The sequence below is a fragment of the Chelonoidis abingdonii genome, chromosome 5 (assembly GCF_003597395.2).
Source record: "Chelonoidis abingdonii isolate Lonesome George chromosome 5, CheloAbing_2.0, whole genome shotgun sequence".
In the NCBI taxonomy this organism is placed as follows: Eukaryota; Metazoa; Chordata; order Testudines; family Testudinidae; genus Chelonoidis; species Chelonoidis abingdonii.
This window is the reverse complement of record NC_133773.1, coordinates 29,173,800-29,189,889: the sequence shown is the minus strand read 5'-3', so window position 1 is coordinate 29,189,889 and position 16,090 is coordinate 29,173,800. Positions and strand designations below refer to the sequence as shown.

At 42.8% G+C, this 16,090-nt stretch overlaps 1 protein-coding gene across 6 annotated transcripts in view; it reads left to right on the top strand.

The window, feature by feature from the left end:
* The window catches only part of ALPK1 (alpha kinase 1), an 80,547-nt gene that overhangs the window by 27,129 nt on the left and 37,328 nt on the right, over window positions 1–16,090 (top strand). For 4 of the 6 annotated variants that reach the window (XM_032769718.2, XM_032769721.2, XM_032769717.2 and 1 more), the window contains exons 2-3: window positions 9,429–9,608; window positions 15,010–15,164. In XM_032769718.2, the coding sequence (XP_032625609.1) occupies window positions 9,488–9,608; window positions 15,010–15,164 (276 nt within the window). In that variant the 5' untranslated portion in view covers window positions 9,429–9,487. Of the gene's footprint in view, window positions 1–2,002; window positions 2,158–9,428; window positions 9,609–15,009; window positions 15,165–16,090 lie in introns of those variants that run through there. The other 2 variants (XM_032769719.2, XM_032769722.2) reach the window with 2 other exon arrangements.

The following is a 16,090-nucleotide window of genomic DNA, read 5'->3' as shown; positions in this document are numbered from 1 at the left end:
TTCCACATGTAGAAAAATTCTGGGACATGAGACCAAATCCTCAGCTGCTGTAAATCAGCATAGCTCCATTGAAATTAATGGAGCAACACTATTTGCATGAACTAGGGATTTGGCCCCAAAGTGTTGTGTGACAAGTACATAAATGCGCAGAACTAGTAGTATGCCTTTTCTACTTTTTTTTTTAATAATCTCATTTTATTAAATTGGTTTTTAAATAGGAACTGGGAGACAGACATTGCATAAAAATGTGGCCCTGACCATTTGGATCTGGAAAGAAAAACAGACTGCTGTGGAAGTAAAAACACAACATCTAGACTTCTAAATTTCACAGGTGTGGGGCCCAGTCCTGCTCTTGATGGAAGTCAATAGGAGTTCTGCTAGTTCCTTCTAAAGGGGACTGGATGAGGCTCCTTAGATTTAATGGATGCAGGTATGCAGCTAGAGTAGCTTTATAGTAGCTCCAGAGGGTCATGATTTCACTACTGCTCCCATTTAGTCAAGGGACTTGGATCCAGATCCTCAGCTGGTGTAAATCAGTGCAGCTCCATTGATCACAATGAAGCTACATGCAGCTATGCCAAGTTATATCAGCTGAGGATCGGGCCTATCATCTGTTGTCATATGTAATCTTCACAATGGGCAGTTTTATATATTCAGTTAATTTGATTAGAACAAGAGGAATGATTTCTACTGGCATAGCAGAAAATAGAAGGAGGGAGGGATAGCTCAGTGGTTTGAGCATTGGCCCGCTAAACCTAGGGTTGTGAGCTCAATCCTTGAGGGGGCTATTTAGGGGTCTGGAGAATTGGTCCTGCTTTGAGCAGGAGGTTCCAACCCTGATATTCTATGAAGTATTCCATAGCTCAACATACATCAGAATTGCCAAGCTGCACAAGGCAACATGCAAAGGAAGGAAAGAATCTTTCAATTAGAAGGGAGAGAAAAGTTAAAAGGTTGCATTCTACTAAATGGAATTTACATTTAATTTTAATGGAAATATATTAAAAATAACTGTTTTCATATAAAAATAAAGGATCAGTTTTTTTTTAAAGTTGTTCGAGCAGTTGAGAAAAAAATATCACCTAGATCATGAATATACAGGGAAAAAAAGGTGAGAATGTTTTGCTACAGTGAGATGTGTCAGGGTGTCTGAGCCAGTCACTGAGAGCCTGATTTTTAGAGAAGTTGAGTACATCTTGCTCTAGTTAAATCAATGAAAGTTGAGGGTGCGCCTTTCATGTATATCAGGTTAGACAAATGCAGCCCCACTGACTTCATTGGAGTTACTCTAGAATCAGACTCTAAATCTGCTTGGTGTAGAAAGGGCTCTCAGCAATGTGTCTCAGCAGTGGATTTTGCTCTGGGGACACACTTTCTGATGTGATTGACATGAAGATCAGTATCATGTACACTGTGGCATTTAAACCCAGCTTGAATTTTCCATCAGTAAGGCGGGGTGCAGGGTGGGAGGAGAAGGAGGCACAGCTGACATAAAAATTAAAACAGTGTTTGATTTTTGAGTTTCAGTGTAGCACTTAAAATAATTAAAATGTTTATTTGAAAGTCAAAACAGTCCCAGTCATAAATAACTACCCCATTTCTCAATTGACTGTGCGGCATCCCAACTGAAATGCCCCTGGGATGAGGTTTAGTTGCTCCCTGTTGGGATTAATCCATAAATGCAGCCTCCACATGGAAATCATCAGGTCTTTGCTTCCCCTTCATTGGTCTCCCTGGAATTGTAGCATGGCCTCAATAAGATTAAAATTAGGATAATATATTTTCAGAGACAAAAGGCTGCGAAACTCTAATTGGGATTTCAGGACCGTAACAGTGTGAACATTTCCTAAATATTGTTTGCAGCTTCTCAAATGATTATTATGTTTGCTCCATTTTTGGAGTGTCTGTTGATTGCTTTTCAAAACTGATTGCAGTCCAGTTAGGCGAAGCCCCAAATTTCCTCCTACCCACAATATAACTTAAAATTCCTTTCTTTTGGCAGATTTTGTGATGTTCTAGCTCAGGGGTTCTGAAACTTTGTCACAGTATGGTCCACACCTTGCTAAAGAGATCATCTAATGGTGCTGCTGCCCTCCCGCCCCTCCCTGCACTCCAGCCTCCTACTCTCACTCCCATTGTGTGGCAACTACAGCATTTGTAAGTACTAGGTATTTTCTGGTGTTTTTAATACAATAAAGGTTTTTTCCTCCTTGGGAAAAAATTAATTATACTGTCTTCTTTTGCTGTTCAGTTCATCTCCTTCTCCATATTCTTTATTCGCCTACCCCCAGCTTTCCCTGGGACCTGATCGTCTTTTCCTCTTGCATGTTTCCCTGCTGTCAGATCTTCCTTTCTTCAGCACATATTGTGCAACCCCCTGATTCTCTTCTCCTTTGCTCCTTGGCTACATTGCTTTTCTGCCTAATCACTTTCGTCTCTGTTTTCTTGCCAATGCTAACCCAGCATTCTGATGCCCTTTCCTCCCTGTAGCTTGCTCCCCTGAAAATGCTGCTGAGCCCCTTGGTAACTTCTCCCATGGGCATTCTTGTTGGAGGTTCTTAATTCTGTTCCCAGATGTTGCTCCTGCTTGTAGCTGACAGCTCCCGTCCACCTGATGGGTCCAGCCTCTGGGATTGGCTTCTGTTTCTCCTCCTCCTCCTAGGTAGGCCTCCTAGGTAGGCCATAGTGCTGGCTCCTCCTTTTTGTGTTCAGCTGCTTCCAGGATCTTGGAGGAGAAGCCAGCACCTTTTGATCTGCCAGGTTTCTCTGCAATCTGCAGGCAGTCTTGGAACCATAGTTATAGAGCTGCTGGTCTAACTCTTGGACCCTGATATAGGGACCAATCCTGAAATATTGAAGCCAATGGAAACTTTGCAACTGACTTCAAGGTGGTGCAGGACCAAGCCAGGAAAGAGGCCTATGTTTATAAAATTTAATAAATGCAATTGAAAAGTTGTATACCAGTGAAATGTGCATTCATAATCCTATTGGAGTCTCTCAGTTGTTCCGCTCTGGTGCCCTAAGCCCCCTTCCATCTGCTCACGATAATGTTTGGTCATGTACTGGAGTTTAGAGTGTTGTATACATAACGTGCAAGCTAGGAGTCCTTTTTTATTGGAGGTGAAGAAGTATTTAGCACTCTAATACTATTAGCACTTATTTTATTTTTTATTAAGCTATGTAAGAAATGGCAAAAGAGAGCACCAGAATGAACACATGGCTGCTTTCAACCCAGGGGCCCTTCTGTCATTCATCAACACACATGGAAGCTCATGATATACCAACAAATCTTACAAATATTTCATTATTGTACAGCATGTAGAGTAACTTTGTCGTGACATCCACCAAAAAAAATGGTGGTGGGTTTTTTCTTTCTTGCCTTTCTTTCTAGCTACTGTGCCGCTCCTTCTTGATGGCATGGTACGACAGGCCCAGATTATTGGCCACCAATCTACACTGACTGTATTTTGCATGGGACAGGGGAGGAATAAAGGGGCAAAAAATCTACAAAGGCCAAGTCAGCAAAGACTGTACCAGGTCACTGTATCAACGTCTCAGCAATAGTCCAATATGGAGTGGGAGAACGGTTTGTTGTAGGATGCTCAGCCCAAACTGGATAGGATCTAAAATGTCAATGTTTCCATCCTTGTTCCCAATGGCCTGCAGGAACATTAAACATACTTACTGGGAGAGAAGTGGGTTTGCAGGCCGATAGTTTACCAGATAAAAAATATCCTGATGCTATAGTTAGCAGTCCTGCACAGCAGCAAGTGGGAAATGTGAAGAAAAATAGATTGGTTGTCGTTTTCCTGGGAACTGATTAGCCAAATTGTTTCCCAATAAAAGTTTTAGGACTTGTGGATCAAAATCTACACTGTGGTGCTCAATAACTTGAAGAGAACTTATTCTTTCTGACTACACTCTCCAGTTACTCGAGAGGTGTAGATCTTTTACGAGAAACTATTTCTGAAGTGGCGAAGTAGGGAATTTGAATTTTTTTTAACCCATCATTCACCTTGGGGGCAACTTGGAAGTGGACACCCTGGAAGAGGTGATTGAATTCCAAGGGGAAAAAGTGTTTTCATGTATATTTGTGGTCAGTAGACAAAAATATCTCAAAACTGCTGAAAAATCACAGTGTTAGCTGGGGAAAACCATATACACGTTTCTAAAGTCTCACTTAAGGAATAATGGGCTAGATTCCGGGGTCCAACTGCAATGTATGCAGCACAAGTCAGACCATGTTTGCAAAGCTCCCTTTGACTCCCCTGTTCCTTGAGCACTGTGTTTAAGACCAGCTCTGTGTTCTTTCTTGCTCTAGTGCATTTTTAGCAGAGATTTTTTTTTTCTGAAGTTGGGATGATGTGGCTCAAAACATTTCTTCTCCAACCAGCTGCTAATGCATGCTATTTCCAGAGTTGGTGGGGTCTCCTTCTCTCTCTTTTCCATATACACATATTCTGTAGTGAGAGAGAGAGAGTGTGTATGTAAACTAATACATATATGTATGGTAATAAAGTGCTCCCCAGAAAAGCAAGTTTTTTTTAAGAAAATCTATTTACATGCAGGAATAGAGCTAGGGCCACATGGCAGGAATGATTCATCTTAACCTGAGACGTACTCATGACACTGTCACATGCACCCCTTCTCTAACAGGATTGTTCAGTCAGATAAATCAATTGGATGTCAGTGTGCCTAATGGTAAATGTAGCTCTGGTGTTTTAGAGTAGCTTGAGTTGAGAGCTGGTTTGTTTTTACCTTGATTGAAAGGTAGCCTGTAACTGGATCAATTTCTTTAGCCCTAATGGGATAAGGAGGAGAGTGCTTTGATATTATAAGGATGTACTTTTCCAGCAATGCTACCAGGTTTAGCAAACTGAAGTTCTCACTACTTACCTCTGTACAAAGGATGCTTAGGAAAAGAGATCTCTGTGAAGCAAAGTTGTGATGAGCCTTTTCCAATGATCTTGACAAACAGTTTGGCCTACAATTTCACTTGTCATTTAGAATTGAATTTTTATTTTTTTTTGGAGGGGGCGGAGAAGAGGGGGTAGGTTTTAACCTCAGGATGATTGTTGTTGTTTGTTTTTAAGTCATAAATAGCTAAATTAGGGTTTAAACATGACTAGCTGACATGATGCTGACCAGGCTTTGTGCCGTATCTATGCTGGATGCACAGTTGTGGTCAGTATTCTATAAGTTAATTGGAGTCTTCACGATAATATTTTGTAGTGAAGATCAGGCCTTCAAGCTAGACTGCGTCATTTAGTGTAGCCCTGTGTTGTGGGGTGATGCAGACCCTAGACGGACCACAGTCTCAGGGAGCATTAGCGCTCCCTCTTCCATTGTCTCCAAAGAGCAGCCGGCAGTCCCTCTGCCTGGGGAGCTAAGGAGATCACATGACCAGAAAGTAGTTCCTTGCCATTCCCCCATCCTCTGCTGGCAGTGGAGCTCTGCCGACTCTTCTGCATGCTTGGGAGAATGCGGAGCACTGGATCAGGCCATTTCTATTGCTACCATCACTGATGAACACTATGGAGAAGACAGCACTGGTGGAGTGAGGCAATCTTCTATAGACTTGCTGTGAAAAACCCATCCCTGTTCATGGACAGCCACCAAATTTGTGAGCATCTCATCCTCCACTGACTCACTTTCAAGCATTATCTGTTACAATGAATTTACTGAAGTCGTAATTCCTTCCAGTGGGTGCATGTGAAGTGAACAAAACTCCTGTTAACATAAAGAAGACTGGTGACAGGAGACTGTTCTAGAGGTATAGGACTTAAAACTGAGAATCTGCCACCTGTTTCTGTCCTGAACTGTAACTGCAAAAAGAACATGCTTCATAAATCAATGAAACCCTGAGTAATGTGGAAGTGATTTAAAGGCTTGTGCTTGTATTTTGCAGCATTTAAGTGCCTTCACCACAAGACCATCCTTTCTCTACCTGTAATCCTTTGCCTCATTCACTACTCATCTTCCAGCTTCTGCAACAAATGCAGATAAAAGATTGCACAGGCAACTTTATTCTGGTATTTCCTGATTTTTGAGTTCTCGACTTTGCAACCTTAATAATGTTTAATTCACATAATTTATTGTGTGTAAATTCCAAACTGAAAAAAAAAACAGAAATTTCATCAGATGGCATGATACTGGCATCCACATGGGTCATCAGCAGAACTGGAACTTTTAGAGCCACTATACTGACCTTTGCCAATGGAGCTAAGGGAATAAAGGATAGCGGTAGCAGGTTGTCATCCTGTATGTGGACCAGCGTTGGCGCAGAATGAGAGAGGTTGCCAGAGTTTCACGAATATTTGCTGACTGCTGAGAAGTGGGGAGACTCGGAGATCTTGGGTTCCATTCCAGGCTCTGTAGGGGAGTGTGCTCCAGTAGGCACAGACTTTTCTGCTCTGCCCCCCAAAATGTGATCATTTCTGCCCCATCCTTTCCAATGTGGCCCTGCCCTAATCCTGTCTCTTCCTCACTCCTTTCTCCTTGTCCCAATCCCATTCTCCTCACCTAGCCAGTCCCAGCCTCCACTCCTCAGGGTTTTCATACCAGTCCCAGTCTACTTTCCCAGAAAGTCCTAGGTCTGTCACTGTAGCCTATAGGTGTAGGTATATGCTAGGGGAAGCCTGGGTATAAGTGAAAGGAGTAATGCAACGAGCCTACACAACAGTAGTTAATTAGCCAAACTAATTAAGGCATAAGGCCCAAAAATCCTTGGCGTAAGTAGCCAACCAAGAGTAAGCTAGAGGATAAGAATCACAAGATAGAACGCTGTAATAACTAAACTGCTGATAAATAATCACAAGATGGAATTTTTTTTTAGGATATTTTAGTTAGGGACATCAGCTGATCTCTGATCACAAGAATGCCATGGTAAACTAATTGACACACATGCTAATAAGCATGTGGGATAAGGATTAGTAACCTTTGGGAGACCGGTACCCCAACATAGCACCATGAGGAGCTATAAATAAGGAAAAGAGGCTGAAACCCCTACTGAATATGCATTAGGCATAGTGGTATCAGCATAACGCATTATGAAAGTTGTATCACAGCCTGTGTGCTTTGAGAGGGAGAGACGTAGCTCTTGGGAGATACCAGGATGATGACCACTGGAGATGGTGAGGAAGAAGGCAACTAACACTTCAGATTGTTTTGCAAGGGATGGGGATAAGTATATGGATAGCGCCGGCTCCAGGCCCCAGCACGCCAAGTGCGTGCTTGGGGCAGTATGCCGCGGGGAGCGCTCTGCCTGTTGCCGGAAGGATGGCAGGCAGCTCCAGTGGACCTCCCGCAGGCATCCCTATGGAGGGTCTGCTGGTCCCGCAGCTCCAGTGGAGCTCCCGCAGGCACACCTGCAGGAGGTCCACTGGAGCCGCGGGACCGGCGAGCGGCAGAGCTCCTCCCGCTGCGTGCCACCGTGCTTGGGGCGGCGAAATGGCTAGAGCCAGCCCTGTATGTGGATGCTCCACTCATTTTATCTTCTTTCTGCCTGCTTTGCTGGGTTGGAGTGTTTGAGAATTTGCTAACTGTATTAATAAAACTGTTATAAACCAGAGTGTGCATGTTACATTAGGACCCCTCAGTGTGCATGGTTGCAACAGTAGTTCTGATAATACTGGGCCTGATCTTGATACAAGAACCTACCAAACTTCAGAGTGCTAATTAAGGAAATAAATTAGTAATATAATCAACATGCAATTAATAGATCAGACAACATCGCTTTGGACTTCCCATCCCTGTCTCCACGCTTCTCTTTATCCAGCCATTTCCAGTCACCCCATCTTTTTGACCAGTCCCATTGACCAGCAAGTCCCAGTACCTTTCCTTCTAGCTCATCCAATCTGTCTCCCTCCCCCAATCTGTCCTCCAGTTGCCCCTTCCCCATGTTTTCCAGTCTCAATTTTCCTTTTCAGGCTCCTTGTCCAATCTCAGTGTTTGCCCCTCAGCTCTTTGTCCCAGTTTCTGCCCAGGTTCCTTATGCCAATCTATCCCTCACTCCCCTTGCAGGTCCAGCTCTTGTCCCCTCTGTATTCGAATCAAACAGCTTTGTCTTCCAAACTGCCTGGGCCTAACGGGGGCGTCATTGACAGGCCCGGCCTGTAGCAGCCCTGAGATGCAATTCAGGGAAAGCCCTGCTCAGTCTCGAATTGGAGCAGGCCTGGTGCAATTGGAATCTTTGGGGAATTTCACTGCCAAAATCAAAATCTCTTCTGAGCAGGAGTCAACTTCAATTTCTCAAAGGCTTATAACTTGGCCAAAGTTTGGAATATTTTCATAGGGTCATCAAAAGGCTCATCCCTGACACAAAGGCCACCCCATGCCAAACTTCAAGTCCCTGCTCCAAAATGGGGGGCACTAGAAGTTCTCAAAGGGAAGGTCACCAAAATTTAACAGGGGCAAAACAATGTATCTTTCTCTGATCTGATTCTTGGAAATGGCCAAACCATTTCAGCTGAAATTTTTCTAAAAAAGTTCAGTCTGAGGCAGACTGCCGGCATGGAAAATTTCAGCCAAAATGGTTTACATTTGGCAAAGTTATAAGCAACTGAAAATGGGATCTTATAATGGGAAATGTCAGGCAATCCTAATAATAGGCAGTGCTACCAGCCCCTCCTATAATATAAAAAACCTCTTCCCCCTTTATGTTCTAAGGTGGCTGTTGTAGCTGAACTAATTCCATAGTTTTCTGTAATTTCAAACTAGATATTTTGTGTATAGTTTGTCTGTGTCACACTGTGGTGACAGCCATTGAAGCAAACACTAGTATCTCTAGATATAGATTCTGAAATCTTGAATACCGGGAAAGATTCCTCTCAAGATATTATTTAGAGAAAATATTGTATTGGGGGATTAGCAGTGTGTTGTGTTGATTAGACAAGTTGCAGGGAGGATGCATAAGAAAGAGCTGCATGCTAGGATGCCCATGAGTAAAAATTATGCAACCTAACTATTCCCTGCAGGCTCCAGTAAGCATATGCCATGTCACCCAGCAAGTGTTTGAAAATGTGGCGCTTCACTGTAATTCTGTATTAAAAGGTCTGCAACTCAGTTCAAACTAAAAGCACTTGACTGCGTGAGTCTCCTAAGTGAAAAGGGATTCAGTGCACCCCAGCTAGTCACTTCACTGCTTGTGATTTTATGGCTCCATTGAAAAGCAAGCCCTTTCTCTCTGCTCTCTGGTACCTCAGAGATGTTTGCCTTGCACAGTTTGTCACAGAGACCCTGCAGTTATTTCACATACTCTTCTAATAAAGTCTTCCGTGGCTGTCATGTATTTCCCCTATTATCTCTCCCTGCTTGAGTCTCACAGATAATTGATGATGCTTTAGTTAATCATCTTCCCTCTCTTTTGTTCACCAGGTACCTCAGCCTTGAAGGGAGCCTTTTCATTTAGAATTTGTGTCTTTTCCTAGGTAATTGATCACTGCTCACCCAGGGACGCCCGATTCCCAGCAGAGTGGGAGCAGGCATCATGAATAATCAAAAAGTCGTGGCTGCGCTGCTTCAGGAGTGCAAGCAAGCTCTGGATGTGCTCTCACCCAAGATTTCTGATGCATCGGAGGAAGACAAGAGAGAGTACCAGCAGTGCAAAGGTGAGGTCTCAACGAGAGGCCCCAGGAACAAGCCAGCAGATTGCTATGAACTTCCTTGCCACAGTGACACATCCCCATTTCTGTCCTATTTTTCTTCTCCCAGCAGATGAGTGTCAGGAGATGACTGGATTTCTAGGGCATGAATGGGATGTGGGCTACAGGCAGGCACGGAAAGAAGCCCACTTTGTTGCAGTGAATTGCTGTCAGTTCCAATTTTAGGCTTCAGTAAACATGAGCCTATAAGGAACAGTTTATTTTGGGAAGAACAATGCCCAAAAGTTTGCTGATGCACATAAATTTCAATTATTAAAAAAAAAAGATGCAACTTCTGAATGCTGGCACTTATTTACTTTCCTTTCACTAGGAATTTGTCTGTTGCTTATGTATTTAACAGTTTCTCCTCATAAAAAATCTCACCATTTGAATCTCTTTCTTGTAAAACATGCAACCCCTCTACAAGTGGTGTTCCAAGAAAAACACTTGCAATATCCATATTGCAAGAATAACCTCTGTCATTTAATATTTGGAATAAATACATACAAAATGAGCGCTAAGATGGAAGAGTTTTACATTGCCTGTGCTATGGGGAAGCTAGCATTTATTTCAGCATTGTGTGATGGTTGATGTTCTGAATTATTTCAATTCCAGTGAAATTTAAATTTGCATTAGACACGAGAACCTGCCAAACGTTACTGTTAGTTCTGTTCACTCTGTAATAAGCTTTCTAAGGGGCTACCCAACCTTTTATTTTGCACATAAAGAAATCTTTTGAGTTTTCATTACTGAATTTGTTTTCTGTGTCTTTCTTTCTATCACCAGCTGGATAGTATGCCTATTCTGTTTTGCCACACAGAAAAATCACTTATGCCGTGAATATAAAGGAAAATATTGACAGTTGAATCTGAGATTTTTAAAAAACATCAAAAACATTTTTTTTAAATAGAAGAGTGCATGTGCTTCTTGCCAACTAATTCACTTGTCTGTAGTTGGTACTATATGCTGTCAGTGCATTCTCCCCACTTTGCACGAGTGATTCAGTCATCATAATATTTAGTCCATTCTTGACCCATTTGGTATTCTAGTCTGCTTGGAACAGATTTGCAAACCCATGATCTTACTGGGAGGTCAGCTGGCTATCAAGCACCTTAGTTAGTTTCTGAGCATGATTGTGTTTGAGGGTGGTGGATAGGTTTCTGTTATAGATACGGAAAGATTTTTCTGTTTCTACAAAGGGTACTTTGTTTTCTCATCACAAATTCCTTTAAGCTTTATCACTCTTTAGAATGGGCTCTTGAACTCCTAATCAGGTAGCGCTTTCTTCTTCATCCTTCTCTTCTTCTTTTCTCCTATTAAATGCCACAAAGCATGAGAAATAATCAGCTTAGTTCCAGATAAGGTAAATCAGTGCCCTTATAGTTACTAAATTAGACATGGCCCTTCAGGTAAACTGCTTCAGGAAGTGAGTGATCAGAGACTGAAGTGAGGCTCAGGCTTTTCTTAGGAACGGCTTCCATGGGCTGGCTAAAAGAAGAAAATCCACTTGCAATGGGGCAGTGATAATAATATTAATACCTAATCATAGTTGCTGTCTGTGTGTGTATTCTACTGGAGGGCACGGACTGCAGGTTGGCTGGATGATCTCAGGCTACAGATCCCCTTTCTTATGGCAGGTGGCTTTTAAACAGCAGTAACAATCAGATTGTGATATAACTGATTCATCCAGCCCACATGTGCTTCCAACAGAATGGCATTAGTACAGGGTCACTTATGGCAGCAGTTTGAGCCAAGGGGATTCTCTGAACACAAACGCTGAGGGTTTTTATTCTCTCCCCTCCCCCAGACGTTGCCTTTGTCAAACTGGTTTTTCAAACCAAACACAGGAACAACTGAAAACCAAACATACACAAATCGGGGAGAAAAAGAATCCTCACCATACCTTACTTAAGGTTTTTTGTTTTGTTTATAAATCCTACAAATCAGCTTCAGTGTAGTTTCATCTCTTTCTTCAGCCCCCCTAATTAGCCATGAATTTACATTGCTTACAATGATAACACAGCCATGCCATAAAATCTCTGGTGCTTGGATTTTGGCTGAAGAGTGCAGAATTATTTATAGTTGCCACTGCAATATTTTGTGATTCCATAGATGATGATACAATGCAACACAATAAAATAATTGTATTTATTGCTGTCACATTCAGAGGCTCCAGTAAGGATGGGAGGCCCCATTGTACTAGGCACATTACAAATGCTTAAGAAGACCTGCTCCCAAAGACAACCTAAAAGACTCATTGACTTTCAATGAGACAGGTTCATAAGGCCCAGATTCTCAAGGTACTTAGGCCCCTTACTCCCATTGAAAATTCCCATTGATTTCAATGGGAGTAAGGCACCTACGTACCTTTAAAGATCTTGGCCTAAGTGCTCATGACATTAAAGTGACTTAAGTGCTTTTGGAAATTTTATCCTAAATTCTTTTTTAACTAATGCAGCATTAAGGACATTTGGTTAAGAATAATAGGAAAGAATTAGGCCATATTCTATCCTTTGCTTTTTGTTGCATCCAAATGGGAACAGAGTCCACCTGCGGGATCGGGGCCTAATTGAAATAAAATGTTGAATGCAAATTTAAATTTCATTGGAGTTGAGGGTAACAGTAATACAGTTATGGTCTTAGGGAGCCTGCCTGTGAGTGTCCCAAACCACATTACTTGTTACTTTTGTAATGCTTGATGCTGTTACTGTCCACTAAATGTCGGTATTATTTAATTCAGTGTGCTTTTTTTTAATTGGGGAGGGGAGAGATGAGAAAGAAGAAAGGGAGAGAATGGCAATGTTGGGAAGTTGCAAGCGGTGGCGTGCAACAAGTCAATATCAGCAACTGTTAAATCCATTAACGGCAAATGTCTGAGGGTATGTCTACACTACCCGCCGGATCGGCGGGTAGCGATTGATCTATCAGGGATTGATGTATCGCATCTCATCTAGACGCGATACATCGATCCCCGAATGCGCTCCCCGTTGACTCCGGAAATCCACCAGGGTGAGAGGCGGAAGCGGAGTCGACAGGGGAGTGGCGGCCGTCGATCCCGTGCCACGAGGATGCAAAGTAAGAGATTCTAAGTAAATCTAAGATACGTCGACTTCAGCTATGCTATTCTCATAGCTGCAGTTGTGTATCTTAGATTGCCCCCTCCCCCAAGTGTAGACAGTCAAAGAAGTCACTCTGGCGGAAAAGTTGACTCTGGCATCTCTGCAGGTATTGCTTGGTTGCCTGCCTGACCTCTTTCTTCTTCTGCTGCTGTTGCTGCTCTGGGCTGAAGGGGAAGCTGGGAGAAGCTCCTCTGCTGGAGTTGTCAGCCACATGGGACAGCCCAGGAGCACACTAGAGTGGCACCTTCTGGGACTCTGTCTCCAAGCAGGCTCCAGCATGCTCCTCGGCCAGGGGAAACTTCCTCTTCATTTATTAAGGCTACTGTACATAAAAAGGCAGGATCTTAGTTCTGTTCTCTTTGTCGTCAGCCAAGTTTCCCTCAATCCTATTTATGTGTTACCACAATTGTTATCAGAGAGTTGCTGTTGACACTGGGAAGAGGTGAGTAAGCTGCATAGCTGTCATCCCCTCTGTCCATTCCATTGCTCCACCTTTCCGTGCCTTCACTCTCCGCCAGGCTGTGGAGCCGTGGGAATGATACAGTCAATGCCCGGACAGTGCTTCAGAACACTGGGGAATCCTAGCTGCTTGAGAGGCATTAGCAACATATAACTGCAGTGCAATGTCACTTGAGTGAGAGAATATGTGCGAGAATGTGGGCATAATTTTAAAAGCAACTTTTGAAAATTTGGCCCTGAATGTCAGGGCTTCCATCATTTTCCAAGGAAAACTATTCTACAGCCCAATAGATCTCACTGTCAGTAAGTGGGCTTTAGTAAGGATAAGAAATGTACGTTTTAATTTATTATCTCTAAGATATCATGATTTTGTTGAAATGTAGAAGTACATTTAGCTCATTATCTCATTAAGTAATGATGATCTCAGAACAGGGTTTTTCCTGGAGATTAATGACCAGCTGGGGCTAGATACACAGCTGATGACTGCCATTAACCCCAGCTGGTCAATAATCCCTGGCTAATCCACTTTTATTAGCAGTGGGAGTCATAAAGTTGTGGTAGTTAGCACAGGGGTCTGAGAGTCATGAGACGTGCATTCATGCCTCGTCTATTCTATTCCTAACTCTGCCACTCACTCACTGTGTGATCTTTGGCAAATCACTGAGGGGCTGAGCATGCGACATACCACTTGAAGTCAATGGTAGTGCTGGGTGCTCTTCACCTCTGAAAATCAGGTCTTTAACCTCACTGTGCCTCAGTTTCCCCATCTGTACAATACCCATTTTAAATAGGACTTAGAGATCCTCAGATGTAAGGCACTGCCAATGGGGAATTCAAAAATGTAAAATTGGCCTAATTCTGCTTCCACTGAAGTCAGTGGTCCATTGATCCAGCAGGAGCAGAGTTAATCTATGCAGAACACTTCTGAAAATTCTACCCTATACGTTATGGAGTATTATTGCTTCTAACATAAACTGAAAATGAAGCATAACGGTACAGGAACATTTTGCCAGATCCTCAGCTAGTGTAAATCCATGTCGCTCCATGGATTTCAAAGGAACTACCCTACTGTATAGCAGATGAAGATTTGGTCCATAGATTTTCTGTATGGGTGATGCAGTTTCAGCTGGTAAATACAGGGCATTTGTAGAGAATTAATTCCCTGTGCCATACATCAGCCATTCAAATGGACTGAATAATTTCTTCTTCGTTTTCCTACATAACTGAGTTTTATTACTCTTTTCACTGTGGTACTGGGAGTATGTGGGGGGGGGGAGTGATCCACAATTATTTCTACTACTGCAGCTTGAATAATTCATTGCCAATGACCTTTGTGGCAAATGTGGATATTGAAGAATTAACAAACTTTCCAAGCCTTCTAATTATCTTAGTCCTTTTTAGTCATTAGCAGATTTCTAATAGTCTTTAGCAAAGGGGATAGGTTTACCATGCTGTTAGATTAATTCATTCAGCCAAAAACCCTTTTCTTTGGGGAAAATGTTTCCTACATTTCTTTCTCTAGTTCTTCACGCATAGACGGCCACCAAAGTGTTTTACTTCCTGCTAAAAACCTTTTTAATGGCTGGCAGCCCCAATTTACCTGCAGGGCACAGCAGAGCAACTGATGAGACGCACCCCTCTCATTATTACTCTTGTGACAAAAACCAACAGCTTGTCGTGGCTGAGAAAAGGTGCAGGCAAGGGAATGCTTTTTGCAGGTTAGATGCTACATCATAACACCAGAGGCTGAATCATCTGCAATTTCCTTAGCTGCACTTTGACCTTTTCAGCTTCGCTCCCTGATGATCTAAGGACCCTTATTGAAGAGGCAAAGGAAATGAAGTGGCCCTTCGTGCCAGAGAAGTGGCAATACAAACAAGCCATAGGCCCAGAAGACAAAACAAACCTGCAAGATATGATCAGTGCAAGGCTGCATGAATTACTGGTATGAAGTTCAACACACCTGTTCCTTTAAAATCTACAAATGCAATTCTTGAGTGTATAGTGCCCTAGTCCTCTATATTTACTGCTACACAGATGATTCCATTCCTCACTGTAATTTAGCAGACAATGACTTTTTGTTAATGAACTGATCAGACGAAGCAGCTATCAGAAAAGGGCCAATCACACGCAGACTAGATATGGGACTTCCATTGCTTCCCTCGTTAAATTCCCCAGATGAGATGGGGTTCTGACTAATATGAACAGCTTAGAATCATTCCTGTTGTGATTTTAATGAATCCATATCCTGGAGACAGTGACTTTGTGACATCACTCTTCATGGAGTACCTAATCTCTGGATAGGCTAGACATAATGAAAGGTGGAAGGCTAAAGATAGTATTGCTGTTCAGAAACTGGGAGCCCAGTCCTGCTCCCATTGAAATTAATAGGAGTTCTTCCATTGATGTCAGTGTGAGCAAAATCAGGCCTTTCTGTTAGATTTCTGGGCTGTGGGCTAGCTGACACTCAGACTTGAACTTGAAATCTAAGATGATGTTCACCCCCATTCCCAGCTGGCAACCCAATGACAGCCTGTAAGTTGATTGTTAAGAGACTCTCTTGCTGTGCCTGATAGTGGGGCAAAATAGCCTAACTCAGGGTATGTCTGCACTGTCCGCCGGATCGGCAGGCAGCGATTGATCCAGCGGGGGTCATTTTGTCGCGTCTAGTCTAGATGCCCATTTATATAATTGTCGAGTCTAGTCTAGATGCGATAAATTGATCCCCGAGCACTCTCCCATCGACTCCTGTACTCCATCGCTGCAAGAGGTGCAGGCAGAGTCGACGGGGGAGCAGCAGCAATCGATTCACCGTAGTGAAGACGCTGTGATGAGTAGGTCTAAGTACGTTGTCTTCAGCTACGTTATTCA